Consider the following 21,396-nt stretch of genomic DNA (forward strand, 5'->3'; position numbering starts at 1 on the left):
GAGACGACGTCGTGACCACGGCTGGGCGGCTGGCCAAGTTTAGCGCAGTGGTTTCGTCCAACAGCCTCCAGGCCACGCGAATCACGTGATCGGTATGCGGGCTTGGGTGGGGTGGGGGGCGGGGTCGGCCCTGGTGCACGCCGCAGCAGGTCCTTTTATTTATTTATTTTGGTACAGAGAGAAGGTCTCTCGTCGCGCACTTCGACGTGCACACTTTTCAGTTTTGACGCCTTTCCGAATGGGCTTCAACCATTCATGGGGGCCCCTCGCGGGTTTAGGGACACGGACACGATGGGCCGCTTAAATGGCCCAGTCCAATTGGCAGCACTCGTCGCTGTATATTTGGATGGTTCCCAGTGGGCCGGCTGGTGTACGGCCTCAAAGTGTCGGCACCGTTGTGTCGAGTTAGCCGTGAGCTCATCGTAACAGCGTTGCCACTGATGTTTCTCAGGAAACCTGAATCAAGTACATTATGGCCGTCGATGAACCGGACAGTGGGTGGGACTGAAGGAGAGAAATGCTTGGAAGGTTAAGATGAAGGGCAGACTCGCTGACTTGCAGGGCACGGGCAAAACCATTCAGAAGCATACGGACCAAAAACATCAGCGCACACTGCTGATGGGGATGGTGGCTGCTGACACGGAGGCCGGAGCACGAGCACCGGTCGTGCTGATGGTGTAGGGCAGTAACTGCATCGGGGCCGCGTCGCAGCTCCCTGCTGCGGTGAGTGAGAGCATCAGGAAGACGATCTAGGAAAGAGATGCGTCTATGTGATTTTGGTACCTACGTGGCAAAAAACTGTAATGGGTCAAGAAGACAGTATGACAAACTCTATCATTACGAGCACCTTGAGATGCTGGGTTGCGTGTGTTGATATTGACTAAGTCACCGCAAACGGTCTCGCTGTGCTGATAGATATTCTACCATAGAAAAATAACTTTATTAATTTTAACACGATTTTTTTAGAAAATACGAGTACACGTGCTGGCTTAATAATTCGAGCCCTAGCTAAGCTCTTAGTTCACCTTGTTGCTATCATTTGCTGCCGCATTTTTTTAGTTATTTTATTTTATTTCTCTGACTAAAGACATAAAGACCAACGAGATTGCCATCCCACCATATGCTCTTTATATGATTTGAACTCATTTTATAGCAGCTAGTTTTGTCGTGCCCACTCCATGGTCCATGCTCCACACCAAGTTGTAACGTACTATAATCTCACTTTGTTCCGGGCTTCCGGCGTTGCCTCCAACAGAGCAAAATTTAAGTCCGCAGATCGACCTTCTTATCTTGACCAGCTGATATATTCTTCCCCTCCCATCCTCCCTAACCACGCAGCCCAATCAACAGCAGCCTCAGCCCTGAGCAGAGGAGGAGAACAACATGGCATCGTCGGAGCCGCAGCCGAAGCCGGCCAAGCCGCACGTCCTGCTCATCCCCTACCCGGCGCAGGGCCACGTGAACCCGTTCCTGAAGCTGGCCAAGGCCCTGCACGCGCGCGGCTTCCACGTCACCTTCGTCCACACCGAGTACAACCACGGCCGCCTCCTCCGCGCGCGGGGCGCCGCCGCCTTCGACGCCGGCGACGAGGGCTTCCGGTTCGAGACCATCCCGGACGGCCTCCCGCTCTCCGACCTCGACGCCACGCAGGACATCTGGGCGCTCTGCGAGGCCACGCGCCGGACGGGCCCGGCCGCCGTCCGGGGGCTCGTCGAGCGGCTGAACCGCGCAGGCGACGCCCCGCCGGTGAGCTGCGTCGTCGCCGACGGCGCCATGGGGTACGTGGTGCACGTCGCCAAGGAGATGGGCCTGCCGGCGTACCTCTTCTTCACGCCCAGCGGCTGCGGGTTCCTGGCGTACCTCAACTTCGATCAGCTCGTCAAGAGAGGCTACGTGCCTCTCAAAGGTAACCAAATATAGCCAGTGTGCATGACAAATTTGCAATTAAGTTCTAACCATCGACCTAGAACAAACTAGTAGTAGATTGCAATCATTTGGATCATGAGCCAAGTTCTAATTCAGTTTATGAGTGACTGATGTCAAGCTTGTGGATCGATGACTAAATTGTGTGTTTCATACGTAACGAACTCCTGATTAAGCAAATCCTGAGCACTTGCTCTTTTCTCGCTAGGATTAAACATTTAGCTTGGACTTGAAAAAATGAGACTTATTACTCCACTAGCATCAAAGGATGCGATCCCAAAATCTACTATGAATTTTGAATACAAGTGCTGATCCGAGGGCATCTAAATGCTCCATGAGAATTTTTTAAAATGAAAATATGTTCTATCATACGTAATAGTCCACTATCATAACTTTTGTATATAATAAAGAAATCACAAGGAGATCGATGCTCCTGCATCAGAGGATGTGCTTTTTTCCTCCTCTAGGTTTCTTTCGTCGTCTTCTTTTTCTTGGCATGGAGCCTTTCAGTCCTTGTAGATGTGCACAAGTAGAATTCTTCGACCGCATTTTACTAAATTAAACACATAATTTGACTGTCGTTGCGTATTATCTAACGCATCTGCCCGCACTTTCAGACGTTTCATTCATCTGTGAAAGTGATTAGTGGTATTAGATGGCGTATTGGCATCATTTGTTTTGAAGAAGATATGGCATCATCCGTGTCCAACTCTTTCAGCTTCATAAGTGTACACCACTAAAACAAAGCTTAATGCACACGCACAAGGAGATAACCTATTGTATTCCACAAGAACAAATCCAAAGTGGGCCGGCTGAGCTAGCTATAAGGGTGTCCCATTGGGATGTCCCACTGAGAGCTGATTGACTAAGGCAGATCGGACCAACTGGAGATGGGTTCGTTAGTTTAGGATGTGATGGTTCTGCTGTAGCTCTATGATTTTTATTTTAGAATTTAAGGCTATTTTAGAATTTAGGCTAATATACTCGTCATAAATAATAATGGATCGTATATGAACGCAGACGAGAGCTGCTTCACCAACGGGTACCTCGACACCCCGGTGGACTGGATCGCCGGCATGCTGCCCGGCGCCCGTCTCCGCGACCTCCCGACGTTCATCCGCACGACGGACCCCGACGACACGATGCTCACCATCAACATCAAGCAGTGCGAGCTGGACTCCCCGGCCGCCGACGGCATCCTCCTCAACACATTCGACGACCTGGAGCGGCGGGCGCTGGGCGCCATCCGCGCCCGCCTCCCCAACACCTTCACCGTGGGCCCGCTCGGTCCGGAGGTCGCGCCGCCGTCGTACCTGCCCTCCCTCACCTCCAGCCTGTGGCGGGGCGACGACAGGTGCGTAGCGTGGCTGGACGGCCACGCCGAGGCGGCGGGCTCCGTGGTGTACGTCAACTTCGGGAGCATCACGGTGGTGACGGGCGAGCAGATGGACGAGTTCGCGTGGGGGCTCGCCGCCGCGGGGAGCCCGTTCCTGTGGGTGGTCCGGCCGGACATGGTGCGCGACGGCGGCGGGTGGGCGCTGCCGGAGGGGTTCGCGGAGGCGGTGGCCGGGCGCGGGCTCACGGTGGGGTGGTGCGACCAGGAGGCGGTGCTGGAGCACCCGGCCACGGGCGGGTTCCTGAGCCACTGCGGCTGGAACTCCACGCTGGAGAGCCTCCGCGCCGGGGTGCCGCTCCTGTGCTGGCCGTTCTTCTCGGAGCAGGTGACCAACTGCCGGTACGCGTGCGAGGAGTGGGGGGTTGGGTTGGAGATGCCGCGCGAGGCGGGCCGCGAAGAGGTGGAGGCGGCCGTGAGGGAGCTGATGGGCGCCGAGGGGAGGGGCGCGGCGGCGAGGAGGAAGGCCGCGGAGTGGAAGGAGAAGGCCAGGGCGGCCGTCGCGCCGGGCGGGTCGTCGTGCGCCAACTTGGAGAGGTTCGTCCAAGAGATGGCGCTCGCCAAATGCTGAATCCGGCCGTGTGCTGTAATTCCGCACGCACGTACGTGCGTGCGTGTGCCGGATGGATTATCGGTGGATGATTGATGTGAAACATAAAAATAAAACTGACGTTTGCCATTTAATCACTTCGTCAAAGCTTGATCACCATCACCCGATTTTCCAAACTTCGATTATACCATTGCGCAAGGCCATAATCCACAATGCCATCCACACACAAAACCTGGATTAAGTGACGCATACTAGGTTTTTTAACACTAGGATCGGGATAACTAGCGATGAAATTTACTCCCTTTTACCTTTCTGTTGATATATTGCTCCATACATCGTACCCATGATGTTCTTGCACACCTCTTAATCCTTAGCAAAATTGGTCCTCGACATATATATATATATATATATATATATATTTAACTTTGATGTGTGAGGCAACGAGCCGAAAATGAGAGCATGATCTTTGGGCTTTTGGTACCCTTTCCTAGTGTGATTTTATAAATATTTACTAATAGTTACAACGCAAAGGGGTGGTGGCGCAGTTGGCTAGCGCGTAGGTCTCATAGCTATACGTGAGTGATCCTGAGGTCGAGAGTTCGAGCCTCTCTCACCCCAATTGTTTTTTATCCCCTCTTCCATGCTCAAGCTCTTGAGAAATATATAAATCCAAGTTCCTCTAATAATTCCAGTTCCACCACCATAAAGGCACGCCCTTCTGCTGCCAGATCGCGAATGTAGAAGGGTCTCAACCAACGGTACGTATCATGCTTATTACGAGCGCATGCAGCTTGTTTTGATTTATCTTGTTGCTAATTGTTTATGAACTAATTGGTAGAATTTCAGCCAGATGGTCACCATGTCGCATCGCGTGCCTGCATGCTGCGCACGGTTGAAGGCCTACCGAAGCGCAGAGCTCTTACCGTACGTGCTGGCCGTTGGGCCCCCAGGCTGCAGGGCCCCCGGCCGTCGCCTCTGTTGCATGGGGCCTGAGCCGGCCCTGCCGCTTCGAGCGCATCGGCATCCCTTCGGTCATGGCGGAAGCATTCCAAAGCTCTCGCACGGTACGCACGACTCGTGCAGAGCACTGTACATCTGGAACCCGGCCGCGCGATCTCGTGCAATGCTAATAACGGTTGCACGCGTGCAGGGGTGGGGGAGGACGATCATCCTGGGCACCGACGCCGCGGCGGCGCCCGTCAGCATATCGTCGTCGGGCATCAAGCGGGGGAGGTCCGTCACCGGCGCGCTCCTCGGCGGGATCAAGCCCAAGGACGACATCCCCGTGCTGGCGCACAAGTACCTCGACAAGGTGATCACTGATCAGTCAGGCCACGTGATCCGTGGACCGTGGTTGTTTTCGTAAATCTGGACTCCATCTTCTGCAGTAACAGACGTCGCCGTCTTGGTTTTCTCTGCAGGAGCTGGAGCTGGGCGAGTTCGCGACGCATCGGAATCATTGGGGTTCGCCGAGATCAACAGCCCGTTCGACCTGCTCGACCAGGGGAGGTGCCTCCGGTGCATCATCTGGATGGACGGCGCCAAGGAGATCGGTGCGTGATGCCGCCCGGGCACGGATGGATCGCATGATATTGCCTGTTTGTTCGTCCATATCGAACGGTCGTGGCGTGGGAAAGGTACAAGGGAGCATGTCTTCGCGCTGCTTTTGCTGGTCTTCTTGTCGCGTTGGGCTGACAGTTGAAGTGATGCTCGTTCTGCTCTGCATCAAGGATGTACCGATACTCATAACACTAGTTTTGCAAAAATAAAAAATATAGAAATAAAAATAAATTCGGATAACCAGTCTGCCCAACGTCTGTTGGTAGACCACCCGGCCCGGCCCAGCTGCCTGCCCTCCCGCAAGCCGGCCCACCAAGCTTCGAAGCTGTAGGAGTCAATCGTACCAACTCCTAACAAACCCTAAATCGCATCCAACAGCAGAGGACAGATCGTCGCAAACCCTAGGGCTATATAAATGGATGAAGGCGGCTGGCTCCCTCATCCCTACTAGATCCACACCGCCATAGCCGCCATCCCTCCTAATCTTGGCGCTAGAGCTCTTCCGCATGGTAGGGTTGGCGCTAGAGCTCTTCCGGATCCAGCATGACCTCCTACCTCCCGTTCCAAAATGACGGGGGTGACCTCGAAGCGCTCCTCCTCCTGAATAATGCGGCTGTCGGATTTAGTGACCGACAGTCCACTTAGAGGGGTACCCAGATGGTTGATTTGTAGGTAGAGAGGATCACAAGACCATGAACTTGATGGTAATGCAAGGCACAAGACACAGAGATTTATACAGGTTCGGGCCGCCAGTGTAGCATAATACATCCTATTTTGGGGGATTGTATTGCGCCCTGCACTCGGGTATTGGTTGTTGTGTCGAGGGATTGGCTGTCCTCCTAGGAGTACCCCTACCTCCCCTTATATACTCCGAGAGATATGGTTAAATGGCAGGACCCCCATTCGGTTACTATAGATGAGATCTAGTCGAATCACAACTGCTTGTGAGGAGCCCTAGATTCTACCTTCTTCATCAAGTTGGGCTAGCCCATTAGTGGTCGGCTGGGCCCTCCATGAGGGTACCAAGGTATCCATAACTGTCAAGCCCCCAAGCGGTGTGGAGTTGAGCGGCATCCCGATGTGAATGCTGAGTTGGATAAGCTTTGCCTGAGTGCTTTCGTCGTCTAGTTGCCGAGAAGCTGCGTAGTTCTCAAAGAAAAATCCTTGATCTTGTAGTCTTCATCTTGAGAAAACACCATGGATGCACATATAGTGAGATCCCGCGTCCAACCCCCAAGCCTGGGAGCCGGCTGAGCCGCGGAAGCATGCAAAGTCACCTCCCGCACCCACCCCCGAGCCTGGGAGGTCGGCCTGGTGGCAGGAGGCACGCCGAGTTATCCGTGGCATCTAGCCCCCGAGCCTGAGAGCCGTACGAGCCATGGAAGCACGCCAAGTCACCTTTCGCACCCAGCCCCCGATCCTGAGAGGTTGGCCGGGTGGCAGGAGGCATGCCAAGTCATCTGTAGCGCCCGACCCCTGAGATTGGGAGCTGACCGAGTCGTCTCCTACGCCCAGCCCCCGAGCCTGGGAGCCGTTCGAGCCGCGGAAGCACGCCAAGTCACCTCCCGCCCCGAGCCTGAGAGGTTGTCAAGCGGAAGTAGGCACACCGACCTGAGTACGGCGCCTAGCCCTCGAGCGCGAGGACTGGCGGAGTCACGGAGGCACACCGACCAAAATAAGGTGCCTAGGCCCCGAGCGCAAGGACTGGCGGAGCCACAAAGGCACGCCGATCTAAATACGGTGCCTGGCCCCCGAGCGCGAGGACTAGCAGAGCTAAGGAGACACGCCGACCAAAATAAGACGCTTAACCCCCGAGCCTGGGAGCCGGCCGTGTCGTGGAAGTACGCCAAATCGCCTGCCGCACCCGACCCCCGAGCCTGGGAGCCAGCCGAGCCACGGAAGCACGCCGAGTTGCCTCCCGCCACAAGCCAGAGAGGTCGGCCGGGCAATGGGAGGCACACCAAGTAGTTTTGGAGCGGTAAAAGAACAATACAAAGATTATGTAGCATAATGTAGAGCATTTAATAATTGAATAACTCGGAGTTTTATTTGGCGTAGAAGTAAATTCTTTCACATCTTGCTCTTGTAGCCCATGTAATTTCTTCGAGTAGTTAGCCCGTTACGTTTAAGTACATGATCCTGCCGGGGTGTTGCCTAGGCGGGCTCGAGCGTGCTTAGCAGGAAGCGACACATGAGGGCCAATCTTCACGGATTAAGGCGTGTGCTACCCAAGTACTTTAGCAACAGTTAAAAGAGATAGACAAGCCGCAAAGCAGTCAAAACTGTGCGGAAAAGCGAGAACGTGCACTGGGCACTCGTAGGTCGCAACCCCGACTGCCCGTGTAGTGGACGGACCAAGCTGTGGAAGCAGTCGAGGTGTGATAGGGTGGTCGGCGAAAGTCACGGGACATAGGAGAATTGAGGCGTGTGGAGATATACGGAAGCCGTAAAATATTTAGTTGAATATATGACTTAGCTTGATTTGTGGTCGAGTCGGAAAATCAGGGCTTAGAAGTCCTAGGTGTGATCTTAGTCGTCGTGGTCGGCGAACAGTTGATGAAGTGAATGAGTGGTGGGGACTTGTGCCCGACTAGTATGTTAGGTCTGAGTGTGTGGATGCAGCTGTCGCTGGAGCGTTGGTGTTGCATACTCATCATAGCCGATCCATCAAGCGTGGCCGGCGCACTCAAGGTGGTCGGCGGTGTTGTTGCTGCTAGAGCATTGGTGAAGACGATGTTGGCGCCGCCTCAGTAATGCCTCCTCCAAGCGCCCTGAGCATGCACGAATTTTGACCCACAGGATCCGTCCTCCGGTTCTCGGCAAGTCACATGGACAAAGAAGATGCACGCATCACAATTCATAAAACAGATTCATTAGAATAATCCTCGGATCAAAAGACAAAGCAGCTGCTTATGATCGGATAAGGGAAAAAAATAGAATAGAGAGTATTCCCTGTTCACGTATGCTCCTTGTAGATCGATTTTGCTGGCCGCATGCAGACGTGCAGGGACGTAGGAATCTGCTGGCCGCATCCTTCGTGTGCTCGCAAAGCCGGCATAGATGGGTTTCTGGGCGGTAGCTGGCTTGGCGTAGACAAGTGCAGCTTGGGAGCGCATTGCACCCACCGCAACTCTTGCGCCAGGGTGATGCCGCATGATGCTGACGGCGCTCGGTCATCGAGAGAGGATCCGCGCGCAAGGATCAGAACGAAAAAGCCAATATGTGATAGCTACGGAAAAATCAGATGAATCTAATATCAACATGTTGGAACGACTCACCCGATCTTTGAATAACTGCCATCAAATTCGCTGGGGAGTATCTCACGATCACCCCTACCTGCCGGGCTAACTGTCGGATTTAGTGACCGGGCCTATGTCATCAGAGACTCCTGTTAACAACTTTTATTTCCTTACATAGGAATAGATACTAGCATGTTCATATGGTCATTTGATTCTTTAAATACTGATCATATATGTACATGGTGGCAGGACGAAACAAAAGAATGTACTCCCTTCCGTATAGGAAAAGGAAGTCATTTTGGACAGCGACACAGTCTCCAAAGCATTACTTTGACTCCTTGTTTTTATAAAAATATTTATCAAAAAGTGATATATGTATATTTTTATGAAAGTATTTTTCAAGACAAATCTATTTATATGGCTTTCACATTTCCAAACTCAATAACTTAAAAAGTTATTCATGATTTATATTCCCAATGTTTGACCCAAACCTTATCCAAAACGACTTTCTTTTCCTATACGGAGGGAGTATTACAGTCTTGGATTTGATATAACGTCAGCTGCACTATATAACATTTATTGCTTAAATGCACTAAAGATCTTGTTATCAAACCCAAGAAGCAGAGTATAGATCTAGCAGTCAGCATTCATCCCCTGTGATATATAGTGCATTGTTGACTCCTTACTAAAACTTTTGTGATGGCAATCATTGCAGTCTTTGTCAACAGCTTTCTGTGATGTGATTGGGTTGCGGGGACATTTCACGATCATGCTGAAGATCTCAATGAACAGCACTCAATCTTGGAAGGTGCACGGTGCATCATACAAGAATAGCAGCTACACACTTGTGCTGGGTTGGAAGAGGTTCTTTCAGGAGAATAATCTCAAGGAAGGCGACATCTACACCTTCAACATCATCAAAACCACACTCTGGCATATTGTTATCACATGTTTTAGGGAAAACATGAATCAGTTCTGCTATGTAAGTTATACACTGAAGCACTTGTCCCTTTTGCCATATGATGTGTCAACATTAACCATATCTAAAACCAACAGGAAATCCTCTTTCGTTCGCTGGGCCTGGGCCCTTTGGACTGTAAATCCAAACAAACTTGTTTGCAAATTCTTTTCAGGGCTACAGACTGGATCAGATTTTGGGCTCTATTTCATAAGGAGGGAGACCGGGAAACTATTTCATGGGCTTGTCGAGCGTTGGAATCTACAGATATTGAAATCTTCGCAAAGAACAGGTGGCGGTTTAGTAAAAGGTTTTGCTTTTAACCTATCCACCATTTTTGGGTTTGCAAAGGATATGTGTGCTTCCTTTTTGTAATAGTGGCTGGATACGCTCTACAACGTAGAGGCCGGGATATTTACTATTCCTTTATTAAAAAAATCATGATTCTCACTTTTCAGTAATACTAGAAAAAGTTTGTCGTGTGTCAGCCTTACCATCTCCGTGGGTGGCCAAACCACATGTGGCATTTCCATGTAGTCGGGCGAGGCCGCTGTGTTATGGCTTTACTAGTTGTAGCTCTTTGTGCTGGATGTTATGCTGTTAGGTTGCTAGTGTACAATGGATCATGTTAATGTGTTGAGCAGAACAGTGGTGATTTTAACACTCCTGTTTCAGTGTGATCTAGCCACTTTGTTGAAACTCACTATTTTGTTATTGGTTTCACAAAGGAATTGTGTGAATTTTACTGTGCCACTACTCTGAACATTCATACCATAGGTGGCAATGACCTGGCATGGGCAACATGTCATGAGCAAATGCATCGTTTCCCAAACAACTTTGCATCGAGGGACACTGCGTTAGCTGAGTACATGCGGTTTGTGCATCTAACAACACTGTTGATGTTCCATCCATGGTGCGTTTCCATTGGAAAGATCTGATTATCGTAGCTCAATTTGGCATCATTTTGTTCCTGTAAGCTAAGCTGGTGTAGGTTGATGATTTGTAAAACTCGTTAAACCTGATGAATTTATCCACCGGTCGTGAGGAACGGTGACAAAATTCGTGCAGGCTCATGCAACCTGGAAACCAAACAGCAGCCCAACCGAGCCTGCATCAACAGCCCCATCCATTCATCGAGGAGGAGATTGCGTGCGCCAGGCGTGTCTTGTGATACCATACGTGCGTGTGCCGGATGGATTACCGGTGGATGATTGATGTAAAACAGTAAAATTGAAGCTAATGTTTGCATTTTGATCACTTCTAGGCTCTTTTTTCTTTTGCGAGACGAGGCTTATTAGGCCATCTTCAGGAGCAACATCACCGTAACGATTGTTCCCAAACTTTAGTTGCCGTGCCATTGCGCAACTTAAGCCCATTAGCCGAGTTTTATTACACAAATTTATTCGTCTGCATTAATTGCATAAATAAGTATTTAGAAATTATTAATAACAATGGGTGGTCGCCCTGTTGGCTAGCTCGTAGGTCTCGTAGCTAAACGTGAGTGATCCTGAGGTTGAGAGTTACTACGGGACAGTGGAGGTTTGTTCGGGCTAACACTGAACAGCAGAACAGGTATCAGGGATGGCAAGTCATATGCGTCAATTGCTTCTGCGTGCTCACATGCAGCAGCGTCAGTTTCAAATGCTCAAATAGCGATTCCCCATGGTCAACCAAATCGCGATTCCCTGTCAAGCGGTGATGCTCCCCATGGTCAAGCGGTGATGCAAGTGAGAAGCGACAGCCGACACGGCAAAAATATGGAAGCGAAGGCATGCGAGAAACGGCAACAGCACAGGGATTTCACTGGTCTGGTCTGCACTGTTCTCCGTTACACATGCTTGCAACTAATCTGATACGATACAACAGATAATGGCGGAGAGATGTACAGTGTGTCACACATCTGTCCTGGTTTGCGTTTGTAGCGGCGGATCTGCAGATGCCCAGCGAAGGCCTGTCCGCCATTGGTGAAGCTATACCTGCGAGATGAATCGACAAAAGGTTACAGGATATGCAGGAACCGTGCCAACATATGTTCATATCAATTATCAAGTTTCTGGATGTGTTCTTTTGTGTGCAGGACTGCAGGTGTGTTTCGAGAATGCTATACAACTGTTGAGGAATTGAGCTAGTAAAAATTTAGTCCTGGAACTCTGCACATTGATATAGCTTAGTCTCTTGGTTAAAGATGCAAAGATTCTCATACCTTGTCAACCCCGTTTGCAGCTTCAGCAACCGGCTCTTTGAAAAACTCAATGATGTTCTTGCACACCTCCTTGGGCTTCTCAAGATTGACTGCATGCCCAGCGTTTTTTATGACAACCAATCGAGAATTCCCCTCTAGATGCCTGTGAATTTGTCAAGTGATGAGCAATATCGTAACAATTTTCATGGGGACGTTGGCAAAGTAAACTTCATGACTCTAAAAGGATTTCAAAGGTAGCATCAACGAACCGATTCAATCTGTGCGCCAGCTCCATTGGAAACACCTGATCTTGCTCCCCCCAAATTATAAGCGTCGGCTGCATTAGGTTGAATTGAGAAAACTATATCAATAGAACAAGCTGCAATCATTTGTTCCCTTTTAGTGTCATAGCTATCGAGTTGATAAAACAAATTCATGAATGCATTATCACAAGCAGGTGGTAGATAACTCTCTCTAGTATATGGATATAAACATGTTGGCATTCAGCTTTGAGAAGCAAGGTTTTACAAAGAAACTACCTGAGTCAATTTTGGAAGGGTTGAGAGTTGTCTCCCGCTAATCAAAGCGTATAGCAACTCAGCCTTCTCCTGGATATGGGCCGAGGCCATCACCTGATATGTAGAAAAACAAGGCCACACTTAGAAGACTAGTCATTAGGGTCACAGGTAAATCAAATTAATGATGTTTTACTGTACAGCCTTCCATGAATGTTCTTGAACCTGTAACTATTCGGTTTCTTATGTTGTTCTTCAGTATCCTAATCTTAATGACGATTAAAGCTTTGCATATATCATGTTAACAAATATTTCAATCTTCAACCATTTGCATCTCAGGATTGTTAGCTAGTTTTTCAGAGAATTGCATATTAATTTTCAGAAACAAGAGTGGATTGACAACATTGCTTAGGATGTAGAGCCGCAGAGGTATGCATCCATATGCCTGGAATTCATTGGACTAGCATGGAAAATACTTGCTTCTCGCAAAAGCGGGCTAATTCTTCAGCGTGGATGGATGATGTATAATTTTTTGGGGTGTAGAGGTGTTGATATAGGTTTAAATCGGTCGGGTTATATTGTTTCAGATAACACTTAGCGTTTGAGCAGCACATCCATGTGAATAGTGTACACTTAAATACCTTATCAAATGTGTAAGCTTACAAATCGTACTTGGTTCGCTAAAAAATATTCTCCCATTACAGACAGCCACTGTCAGAAGGATGATTCAAGTTAGGTAGTTAGTCGTGAAAGTACCGGATCAAAGGGGAAGTGGCAAGTAGCTTTGAATAATCTTTACATAAAGAAGGTAGCTTTGCATAAAAACGATGAGGCGCGTCATGGAGGTGAGCTTTGCTAGTACTTGGAAGGTGGAAACAGCCTCCACTTGCAAATAAAAGGACTACTTTCTGGGTATACTTTGGGAATACAAAAGAAGGAAATTTAAGTTCAGATAAAAAGTGAAGCTTCAAGCATGCACTTCAATATCTTTTGAAATTCCTAACACGTATCTGGTAAAGCATTTTTTTTTGAGCGGTAAAAAATGTGGTAAAGCAATTTAAGCTTGATGTCATGAATGGCTTGTGAACAAGGCGTCGCTCTGGTTCAATAATTTCTGTAATACAACTTAGGGAAGCTCCAAGAACATAAGAGTGTGTATTTCAGTATTGATCATGGGAACAAAGCAAAGACAAAGTTACTAAAATACCCGTATTACATTGGGTGTGTTGCCACCACTCACAGCCCACCATGGGCCCTGCACGTGCAAATGGCTGGTGGCTGTGCGGCCATGCCTCTGCCTTCCACAGAAGGCCGCAAATCATAAGCAAAAAAGCGAATGGGACAAAAGTCAAAACGATGATCTGTTCCCACTAGTGACACGTGTAAGCATTATGAGGCTTTGACGGCTCCATCAAATCGACGTGTAGAGTGGATTCATCAGTGAGCTAGTGTCCACTAATAGCAATTCTCTTTCAGGGGAAGAATGAGCACAAGATATCTAGTGAGTTGTTAAGCGTCTACTCCGTACGTCTGCTGGTTCAATGCATTTGAGGTGATCACTGAAGCCTAGCAATTTCAGATATTTCAAATGGTGTAGCCCAGATTCCAAGGTTAACTTTTGGTCTCTGCACACGCACCAGACAATGTTCAATGAGAAAAGTGAAACACTGCTACGATTTCAACGCAGTTTGCAGTTACCATCCCACAGAACACAGAACACAACATTCTCCCATCTAGAGGTGCCTAAATCTGCCCCCTAATGTGATTTTATAATCCCAGCAGGTATCCTATAGTCGTGTGATGAATCCAGTAGAGCACATAGGAATCTCAGGCCAAATTCGCTAACATCTGAACACTGAAGACTGAAACTAACCTTGATGTAGTCCCAGAGGAAGCAGGACGGCATGATGAGCGGCGGTCGCACGAAGGTGAGCCTGACGAGCCGGCGCACCTCCTCCGGCCGCCGCGGCACGAGCAGCGCCGCCGCCTCCCCGACCCCGGCCACCGGGAAGAGCCCCTCGGCCAGGTCCTTCTCCTCGAGGCACACCCCCGCGCAGATCATGGCCACCCTCTCCACCGCCTCCGGGAACATGGCGGCCATCCGGTACCCCACGAAGCCGCCGTAGCTGACGCCGACCAGCCCGAACCTGGCGACCCCGATGGCGTCCATCGCCGCCTTGATCGTGGACGCCTGGAAGGCGTCGGAGCGGTCGGGGAGGCTGGTGCAGGAGGCGCCGAAGAAGACGAGGTCGGGCACGATGGGGTCGAAGCCGGCGGCGATGAGCGGCCGGAGGTAGGGCGCCCACTGCCAGGTGGCGGAGGCGCCGAAGCCGTGGAGGAGGAGCAGCGGGTTCCGTGGCGGCCGTGACGGCACCCACATGTGGACGGTGGTGGTGGGGTCGGGCCCCGCGGGGAGCGGGACGGCGAGCGGGCGGAGCCCCGCCCTGAGGAACCGGCGGCTGAAGCAGCGGTCCCGCGCTGCCGCGAAGCTGAGCACGCACCGGCCCCGGCTGCCGGCGGCCGGCGGCGGAGGGGGAGGCATTGCTGCCCGGGAGGACGACGGCGGTGGCCCGCCGGCGATCGCGGGACAGGGGAGGGCGGGTGGCGTGGTTAATCCTGGAGCTCTGCTAACTTTGGTGGGGGGTTTTCGCCGGGCGGTGATGCGGTGAGGCCTTGCTAATGCGGCACGCTCGCATCGCAGGGTGTTTGTGGCAGCGGATTGGTGTCGGCCGGCTCGTGTGTAGTTATTTGCCGGCGTTTTCAAATGCTAATCACCTAGCGTAAATCACAAGGAGAGAGAACTCACTGTTTAGTGTAAACAGAGGCGTTCTGCACTCAAGTGATCCTCCTAAACTCTGAAACTTTTGCGTGTCATAAGTAACAAAAAATAACGTTTGAGAGTAGATCATAGAGGCTGAAGGCATCAGGATTCAGAAGAGAGTTCGGTTCGTCATGCCGTCGAGAGGACTCTCTGATTCTTTTCCCGCGCCTGAAGGCAGCCGTGGCGATTGGGCGAATGTTCCCCGGAGGCAGGAAGAGGATGGTCACCGGAATGGACCCACCCGTTCCTGATTCCTCCGGAGAAGTGCTGGACGATGGCCGAAACCGACCTGAATGCGAGCCACGGAAGAAAAGGAACCCTTGCACCACCGCATGGCCATCTGGCTCCCCCAGCCGACACGCTCACGATCACGACGTGACCCGGGTCACTTGGCACTTGGCAGGCCGGCGTTCGCGGCCAAGAGTCCGAAACGGAAGCCCCGCTTCCGCTGCCCGGGCCCCGGCATCTCAACCCCTTTCCTGCCGGAATGCCAAGCATTATGGGTCGTATGCGGCGTGCCCACCCGCCCAGGCGCCCAGCGCGGCGTCGCCAACCCTGCCGCGCGGCGTTCTCTTCAAACGGGATCGCCTCCCAGTCTCCGGATCACACACGTAGTGGAGGCCTGTTCGGCCGTTGTGGGATTGGCCTTGGCCAACCAGCAAGCCACATACGCCAGCCAAGAGAACAAACTTTCAGAACCTCAACAAGATATGGCATAGTCTGCAACGTATAAACCAGTGAAAGCCACTCACACCAAACCAAGTTTGTTCTTGTTCGGCCTCGGCTCAACATAGTAACTGTCACAGCATCAGAAACAGGTTGTGCAAGAACAGGGTGAGGCACAGTACTATATATATTCATATTCCTCCGAAAATCAAAGGTTTCTGATGGAGAAGCATCATGATTCATGAAGGAAGGCTGCAAGAGTGACGAAGAGGAGAAGGAATAAAACCTAGCTTCGTGTTTTCAAGCTAAGAAATAAGAATGATGGCGTTTCCACATTACAAAACCCGCTAGTTACATACAATCAACTTGTGTCGGGAGTTTCCCATCAGAAGATTTTTTTTCGTATCAGCAGCGTATAACCAGGCAAATATATAACTGGCTGATCTGATCACAATGAAGAATGGTGGGACATGAGAAGGCAATGTCATGGTGTTTCTTCCAAAAAAAGAACTTTACTACAGGGGGGAAAGAGGAGGATCCACTAGCTAGATACGTACATCCACCACTTGTATAGCCCGAACCCGTAGATCGTCGTCAGCATGGCCATCCTGAGCGGGTAGGGCTTGAATCTGCACGAGGTAAAAAAAAAAAAAAACAGGACATGAAGGTTAGTATTTGTGTTGACAGCAAAATAAAACTGGAGCTACATCAGCAGCAGGACTAGAAATTGTTTCACTTTCACGCGCGCTAAATGCAGAGTAACACTGAGCATGCAGGGGACAGGCAAGATTAAGAATAGCAATCAACAGTAAACAGCTACACGTCCACCATTAGGAACGAATAGTATTCCATACTTCATCAGAGAAATATTCTTCTTGATGGCATCAAGAAAACTCTTAGGCCTAGTTTTCTAGCTGTGATCTGGCAGCCACAAATGCCGGTGCTCAACTCAAGTGTTAAGGCATGGTGCAGATGCCCATTTGTTTGCAGTGAGCGCAATGACTTGCGATTTGCAGTTGGTTTAATTGTCTTCGAAATGATAGGAGCTTTGTCCCATAACTGTTTCAAAACATCAGTCAAAATCTGATGCCAAAATTAGGTGAAAGCTCAATAACCTAGTGATATAAAATTCTAGAGTAGGACAAGCTGAGTGATATAAAGTCCATATTCTACACCAGTCAGTGCAGCCAACCCTTAACTGAAACACTGACAAATTTTGCTATTTAAATCGCGAGGCTTGTCACCGACAAACCTCAGAGATTATCATCAGATTTTGATGAGCTTCAAAGCACTATCACCTGCCTACTCTGTAATAACTGTTGAAGTTAGTCACTATGGAAATCATGTGAGCACTTCTATAGGTCATGGACCTAAGTATGTTAGAACCAGCAAAGCCTCATGCAGACATGTTCAAGTAATAATAATATTGTAGTGCTCTGAATATGATAGGATAGCTATTGTTGGTACAGGAACTAAATTCATTGTTAGGCGCCAAGTGTAACTTATGAAACCAAATGGTGGTAATTACCCTTGAAACAAAAGGATACTGACATGCTTATTGTCTATACAATTGTTACTAACAACCTAAAAGTAGGTCAAATATGCCTTCCAGATTATTCTATATCAAGAATAAGGTTCAGAAAGGAAAGGACCGTTCTGTTTGCAGGTTTCACCAGATATTAAGAGGTCAGAGCTGGCTTGACCTTTTACTTTAGTGCCCCTCCAACTAAAAATACACCAGGTGACCTATGTAAACAACTGGACAGCAATTGATCATTTTGATAGTAACGTTTTCAGACGTTCAGAGATACGACCAAGCAGAATGACTAGAGTGACATCAATCTAAACCATGATCAGAATACCAACACTCAAAATCTTTATCTGATATCACTTCTCTTGGGTGCTAATATTACAATGCTGTAAGAATATCCAGGCTATCAAGAAAAACAGTCAGGAGAATTCAGGCATGTACGTGCTCAAGGGGTTTGTTCCAAGGAGGGTCAATTTTCATCTCTCGCTGGTGGACTCATTATATTACACCTCATGCTAATACCTGCTACACTTGGGCTTCCATCGACCAATAAACAAGCACCATCAAGATAGCAGTTGTCTTTCATTTCTAACACTTTTTAAAACATCAGATAGTATAGGTCACTTCTAGACAAATGCATTAAGTTTTCTCCAAGTCAAAAAAACTGACTTCCTCTACGTTCTACATATAATAGCGACAAGCAGGTAACCAACCTGTAGAAACTTGTACATCAAAGGACACATAAGTTGTCCCGAAAGGCGATATTTCAGCTTCTCATAGTCAAACTACAAAACCTAATCCACTACTTAAAACACCAACTGTTCAACTGCTATTAGGTTATGCAAAGAATCAATGGCTCAAACTTACATCCACATGATTTTGACTTCTAAAAGTTTCATCAACACAAACACAACCATAAACCAACCTCCAGCTGCTCTATAGAACGGAGCAATAGGACACTGAACCAATGCGATCGATAGCAGCAATAAAAGCAGAGAGGACCACCCGCCAGCGACCCTATTATTCTGCAACTAAACTAGTTATAGGTCCGCAAGTCCCTATCTCAAATATTACTGCTACTGGCGAGACATTTTCTTTTCTAAACAGTACCATTCAAGCAATTTGCTTCCTTTCCGTGATCGCATTGTATCTTCAGGGCCCATCGATTGTTATGATTCTAGATCAAGAATTAATGCAACAATATTCTGGGCCATACAGAGATCATGGCGCGTTCGATCTATTGTGTCGAATCCAAAAGATCAAGAACAAATCTCAGTACCTCAGCTATCCACTAGCGTGCATTAGAACTCTCTTCAGAACAAATGAAAACCCCGACCTTTTGTCAAGGAAGCTAAATCCTGGTGAGTGGAAATTGCTTAAAAGTTTATCGTTCTCAGGTGCCACAAACCCAGCCACGCAATTCGACTGCCACTTTGAACAACGAGCAAGAACTTGCATCAAAATTCTGAAATTAAAAGTTGAGAAACAAATCATCCGATCCGGAACTATGCAAACATGCGGCCTGTACCCCATCTCGATCCCCAATAAAGCAAGATGTCTATATACCCAAAAAATCAACCAGAATTTCACTACTTGAGAAGCGTAGAAAGGAGCGATGTTTGGCAGTACTCGAGCCTCCCCAATAAAAAATTCCACAGACGTAGAGACCGTGGCGAAAGATCAAAGAACACGGAGAAGGAGGGAGAGGTTGCGGAGTCTTACTTCCAGACGTCGTGCTCGCGCTCGGCGGCGGCGGCCGCGGCGGTGCGGCGGGAGGCGGGCATGGGGGTGAGCCACTGGGAGAAGTCGCGGTCGAAGAACTCCCAGTCCGGGAGCAGCACGCCGGCGATGGCCAGGATGCCGAAGCCGTACGTGGCCGCCGCCTTCCGCAGCGACGCCGTGGCAAGCCCCGTAATCACCACGACCGCCGCCAGCGCCACGAGGCTCCGCCGCAGCAGCTCGTCCCTCCCCATGCCGCCCGGGCCCTCGGCCGCCAGCCTCCCCGTTCCTCCTCGACCGAACAACCCTTCTCGAAGCTTCGGCTCCCTGCCTCCGTCCCTTCCCCTTCCTGGGGACACGAAACGAGAAGCGCGTGCGCCCTGCGCTGCTGCTGCCGCCGCCGCCGCCGCCGCCGCTTGTCTCGATTTCCTTCCCCGCTGGCCGTCCGGCTCGCTTTGCTGCTGGTGGTCTCTCTTCGGGCGGGGGCTCTGGCGCGGGGACATGGACTCGGTCTATTTTTATGGCGTGGGGGCAAGTCGAGAGGGGGGAATTAACAGGCAGACACGTGGGGCCCACCGCAAGCAGCAGTGGATCAGCAGGCCGCTGTCAGGAGTTAATGAAGTTATTAGCCCACGTGTCACGCAGCTTAGCTGAGGAGATCAGACGGCACGGCACAGGCCAGGGGGGGCTTTCAGGGCGGGTTCGTGGACAACCGCCAACAACATGTGTTGACAAAACGCTATCGATTTCGCAGATCGATTTGCTGGAAACTCTCGTTTTCAACTGTTCATGATGAACCGGTTCTAAAATGCAAGCAAAGTCACACTTCGGAGATGGAAAAAGGTCAAGTATTTTTAATGGAATGAGGATTGTATTTTTAAAGGAAATGTTATGTTGCATACATGTTGGTAGCACTAGCACAAGTAGTTTATGATGACGAATCTATCTGGTTGAGCTAACAGAATACGCATGCATCCTCCATTCTGAAAGAGGGAGACCAACCCATGCATGAGCGTACTCGACGCCTTGAAGCATTCCTCCATGGCAGAAGAGAAAGCTTCAGGTTATAGCGGGCCCTTCCTCATTCTCGCCTTAGGGTTATAGCGTGTAGTCGTGCAGGCTACCCAGTTGGCAGTTGCATCCTCCATGGCGAAAGAGAAAGCTGCAGGTTGCCGAGTTTGAACGCAGTACTCGACTTAATCCTGCACACGGAATTGATCGGATGGTCATGCAACGAGACAAAAAAATGTTTCCAGATGGCACGTAAAACACGCTCAGTCCCAGATGAGTTTAGCTGAGCGGCACGAGGTTGCCGTCGCCTAATCGCGCACTCCAAAAGCGACCAGCTCTCCCCCGTCGGCCTGCAGACGCAGCCACCGCGCCCAATGCCATGTGGGGCCACGGCTCTCCTGGTCTGGTCCAGCGAACCGCCACCGCCGGGCCCACGGCGCCCGGTTGCCCTCCCCGTCTCCGGCACGGGCGCCGACGGGGAGGGGACGGTGCGCGACACCCGGCGGGGGTGGGAGCTGGCCGGCGCAGAGGATCCCGTCCGGCTGGCGCGGCAGGGAGTAGTAGAGGAGGAGTAGATGGCCGGTCAGCCGGCGGGCCCGGGACAGGTGGGGGTGTTTTAAGACCGGGTGTCGTGCACGCGTCCGCCTCTCCCCGCCGCCGCACACGCCAGGCTAGAGGTCGCCGGTGGCCGGCCGGTCCACCGGTCGGTAAGCGGCCGGAATAGACCGCAGCGGAAGTTTTCTCCGGGTCGGGGGACGGGGAACGCACGCACCTCGCGTGCAGCGTGCGTGCTCATGGAGCAGGAAGGTGTTGTTGACTGATGAGTGGACAAATTTGATTTAGCTGGAGCTTTGCTCGTTAAGCTTCTTTGTAGAATACAATGACTTGGTAAAAGCTCACTTGATCTCAGTCTTCTCCAAGGCGCAAACACCATGATTTCGGGTCTGTTCGCTTCAGCTTATAAGCCAGCTGAAAAGCTGATACGGTTGATTTGTTATGAGAGGAAAACACTATCTGTAGAAAGTTTGTTTTCATGCAAAGATCGACAGTGGAGCAAAAACCTGTGCCCTTGGACACCACATCTCAGCCGGTCCTCCTGGTAGCGGCCTGTTGCTACCAACGTTGACACATTGTGTGGTGGCGTAGCATCATTGGACAGTGCTCCATCTCATCGATCATGGATCGGTACTCGGGTACGCGTAAACGCTTTGATCTTGCAACTGCGACGCACTGTTTGGCCTGCTATGGTATGCACTCCAGAGTAGTGGACGTTTTCTTCCCTGTCCCCATTGAATGGACGCGCATCGATCGCCAATTCGGCATTGCGC

At 50.3% G+C, this 21,396-nt stretch overlaps 3 protein-coding genes and 1 non-coding gene across 5 annotated transcripts; 2 read left to right on the plus strand and 2 right to left on the minus strand.

Moving 5' to 3' along the window:
• Window positions 1-1,228: 1,228 nt before the first annotated feature.
• Window positions 1,229-4,028, plus strand: LOC101783443 (UDP-glycosyltransferase 85A2). Its single transcript, XM_004958299.4, has 2 exons — window positions 1,229-1,906; window positions 2,944-4,028. The coding sequence occupies exons 1-2, from the start codon at window positions 1,384-1,386 to the stop codon at window positions 3,885-3,887; spliced, it is 1,467 nt and encodes a 488-aa protein (XP_004958356.1). The 5' UTR covers window positions 1,229-1,383; the 3' UTR covers window positions 3,888-4,028.
• Window positions 4,029-4,396: 368 nt separating this feature from the next.
• On the plus strand, window positions 4,397-4,484 carry TRNAM-CAU. Its single transcript is given in 2 exon segments — window positions 4,397-4,434; window positions 4,449-4,484. It is a non-coding gene; the product is annotated as a tRNA-Met (tRNA).
• Window positions 4,485-11,351: 6,867 nt separating this feature from the next.
• Window positions 11,352-15,259, minus strand: LOC101783848 (2-hydroxy-6-oxononadienedioate/2-hydroxy-6-oxononatrienedioate hydrolase). Of its 2 annotated transcripts, XM_004958300.3 has the most exons (5): window positions 14,194-15,248; window positions 12,345-12,437; window positions 12,075-12,142; window positions 11,827-11,968; window positions 11,352-11,599 (listed from the first exon to the last, which is right to left on the minus strand). In XM_004958300.3, exons 1-5 carry the CDS (start codon window positions 14,860-14,862, stop codon window positions 11,594-11,596), a joined length of 978 nt encoding a protein of 325 aa, XP_004958357.1. In that variant the 5' UTR covers window positions 14,863-15,248; the 3' UTR covers window positions 11,352-11,593. The 2 variants fall into 2 exon arrangements, with proteins under 2 accessions (XP_004958357.1, XP_022679803.1); XM_022824068.1 differs by lacking the exon at window positions 11,352-11,599 and having other exon boundaries at window positions 11,821-11,968; window positions 14,194-15,259.
• A 717-nt stretch (window positions 15,260-15,976) lies between these two features.
• On the minus strand, window positions 15,977-19,561 carry LOC101784524 (signal peptidase complex-like protein DTM1). Its single transcript, XM_004958302.2, has 2 exons — window positions 19,061-19,561; window positions 15,977-16,436 (listed from the first exon to the last, which is right to left on the minus strand). The coding sequence occupies exons 1-2, from the start codon at window positions 19,558-19,560 to the stop codon at window positions 16,349-16,351; spliced, it is 588 nt and encodes a 195-aa protein (XP_004958359.2). The 5' UTR covers window position 19,561; the 3' UTR covers window positions 15,977-16,348.
• Window positions 19,562-21,396: the final 1,835 nt, after the last annotated feature.

The sequence above is a fragment of the Setaria italica genome, chromosome II, assembly GCF_000263155.2.
Source record: "Setaria italica strain Yugu1 chromosome II, Setaria_italica_v2.0, whole genome shotgun sequence".
Classification (NCBI taxonomy): domain Eukaryota; kingdom Viridiplantae; phylum Streptophyta; class Magnoliopsida; order Poales; family Poaceae; genus Setaria; species Setaria italica.

Bases quoted from the DNA above. Each gene is read 5' to 3' on its own strand.
- LOC101783443 (XM_004958299.4), top strand. From the start codon at position 1,384: ATGGCATCGTCGGAGCCGCAGCCGAAGCCGGCCAAGCCGCACGTCCTG. The intron at 1,907-2,943 runs GTAACCAAATAT...ATATGAACGCAG, and splicing joins AGGCTACGTGCCTCTCAAAG to ACGAGAGCTGCTTCACCAAC.
- LOC101783848 (XM_004958300.3), bottom strand. From the start codon at position 14,862: ATGCCTCCCCCTCCGCCGCCGGCCGCCGGCAGCCGGGGCCGGTGCGTG. The intron at 12,438-14,193 runs GTTAGTTTCAGT...TCTACATATCAG, and splicing joins TCCTCTGGGACTACATCAAG to GTGATGGCCTCGGCCCATAT. The intron at 11,969-12,074 runs GTTCGTTGATGC...ACAAATTCACAG, and splicing joins CTGGCGCACAGATTGAATCG to GCATCTAGAGGGGAATTCTC.
- LOC101784524 (XM_004958302.2), bottom strand. From the start codon at position 19,560: ATGTCCCCGCGCCAGAGCCCCCGCCCGAAGAGAGACCACCAGCAGCAA. The intron at 16,437-19,060 runs GTAAGACTCCGC...TACCTCGTGCAG, and splicing joins CGCGAGCACGACGTCTGGAA to ATTCAAGCCCTACCCGCTCA.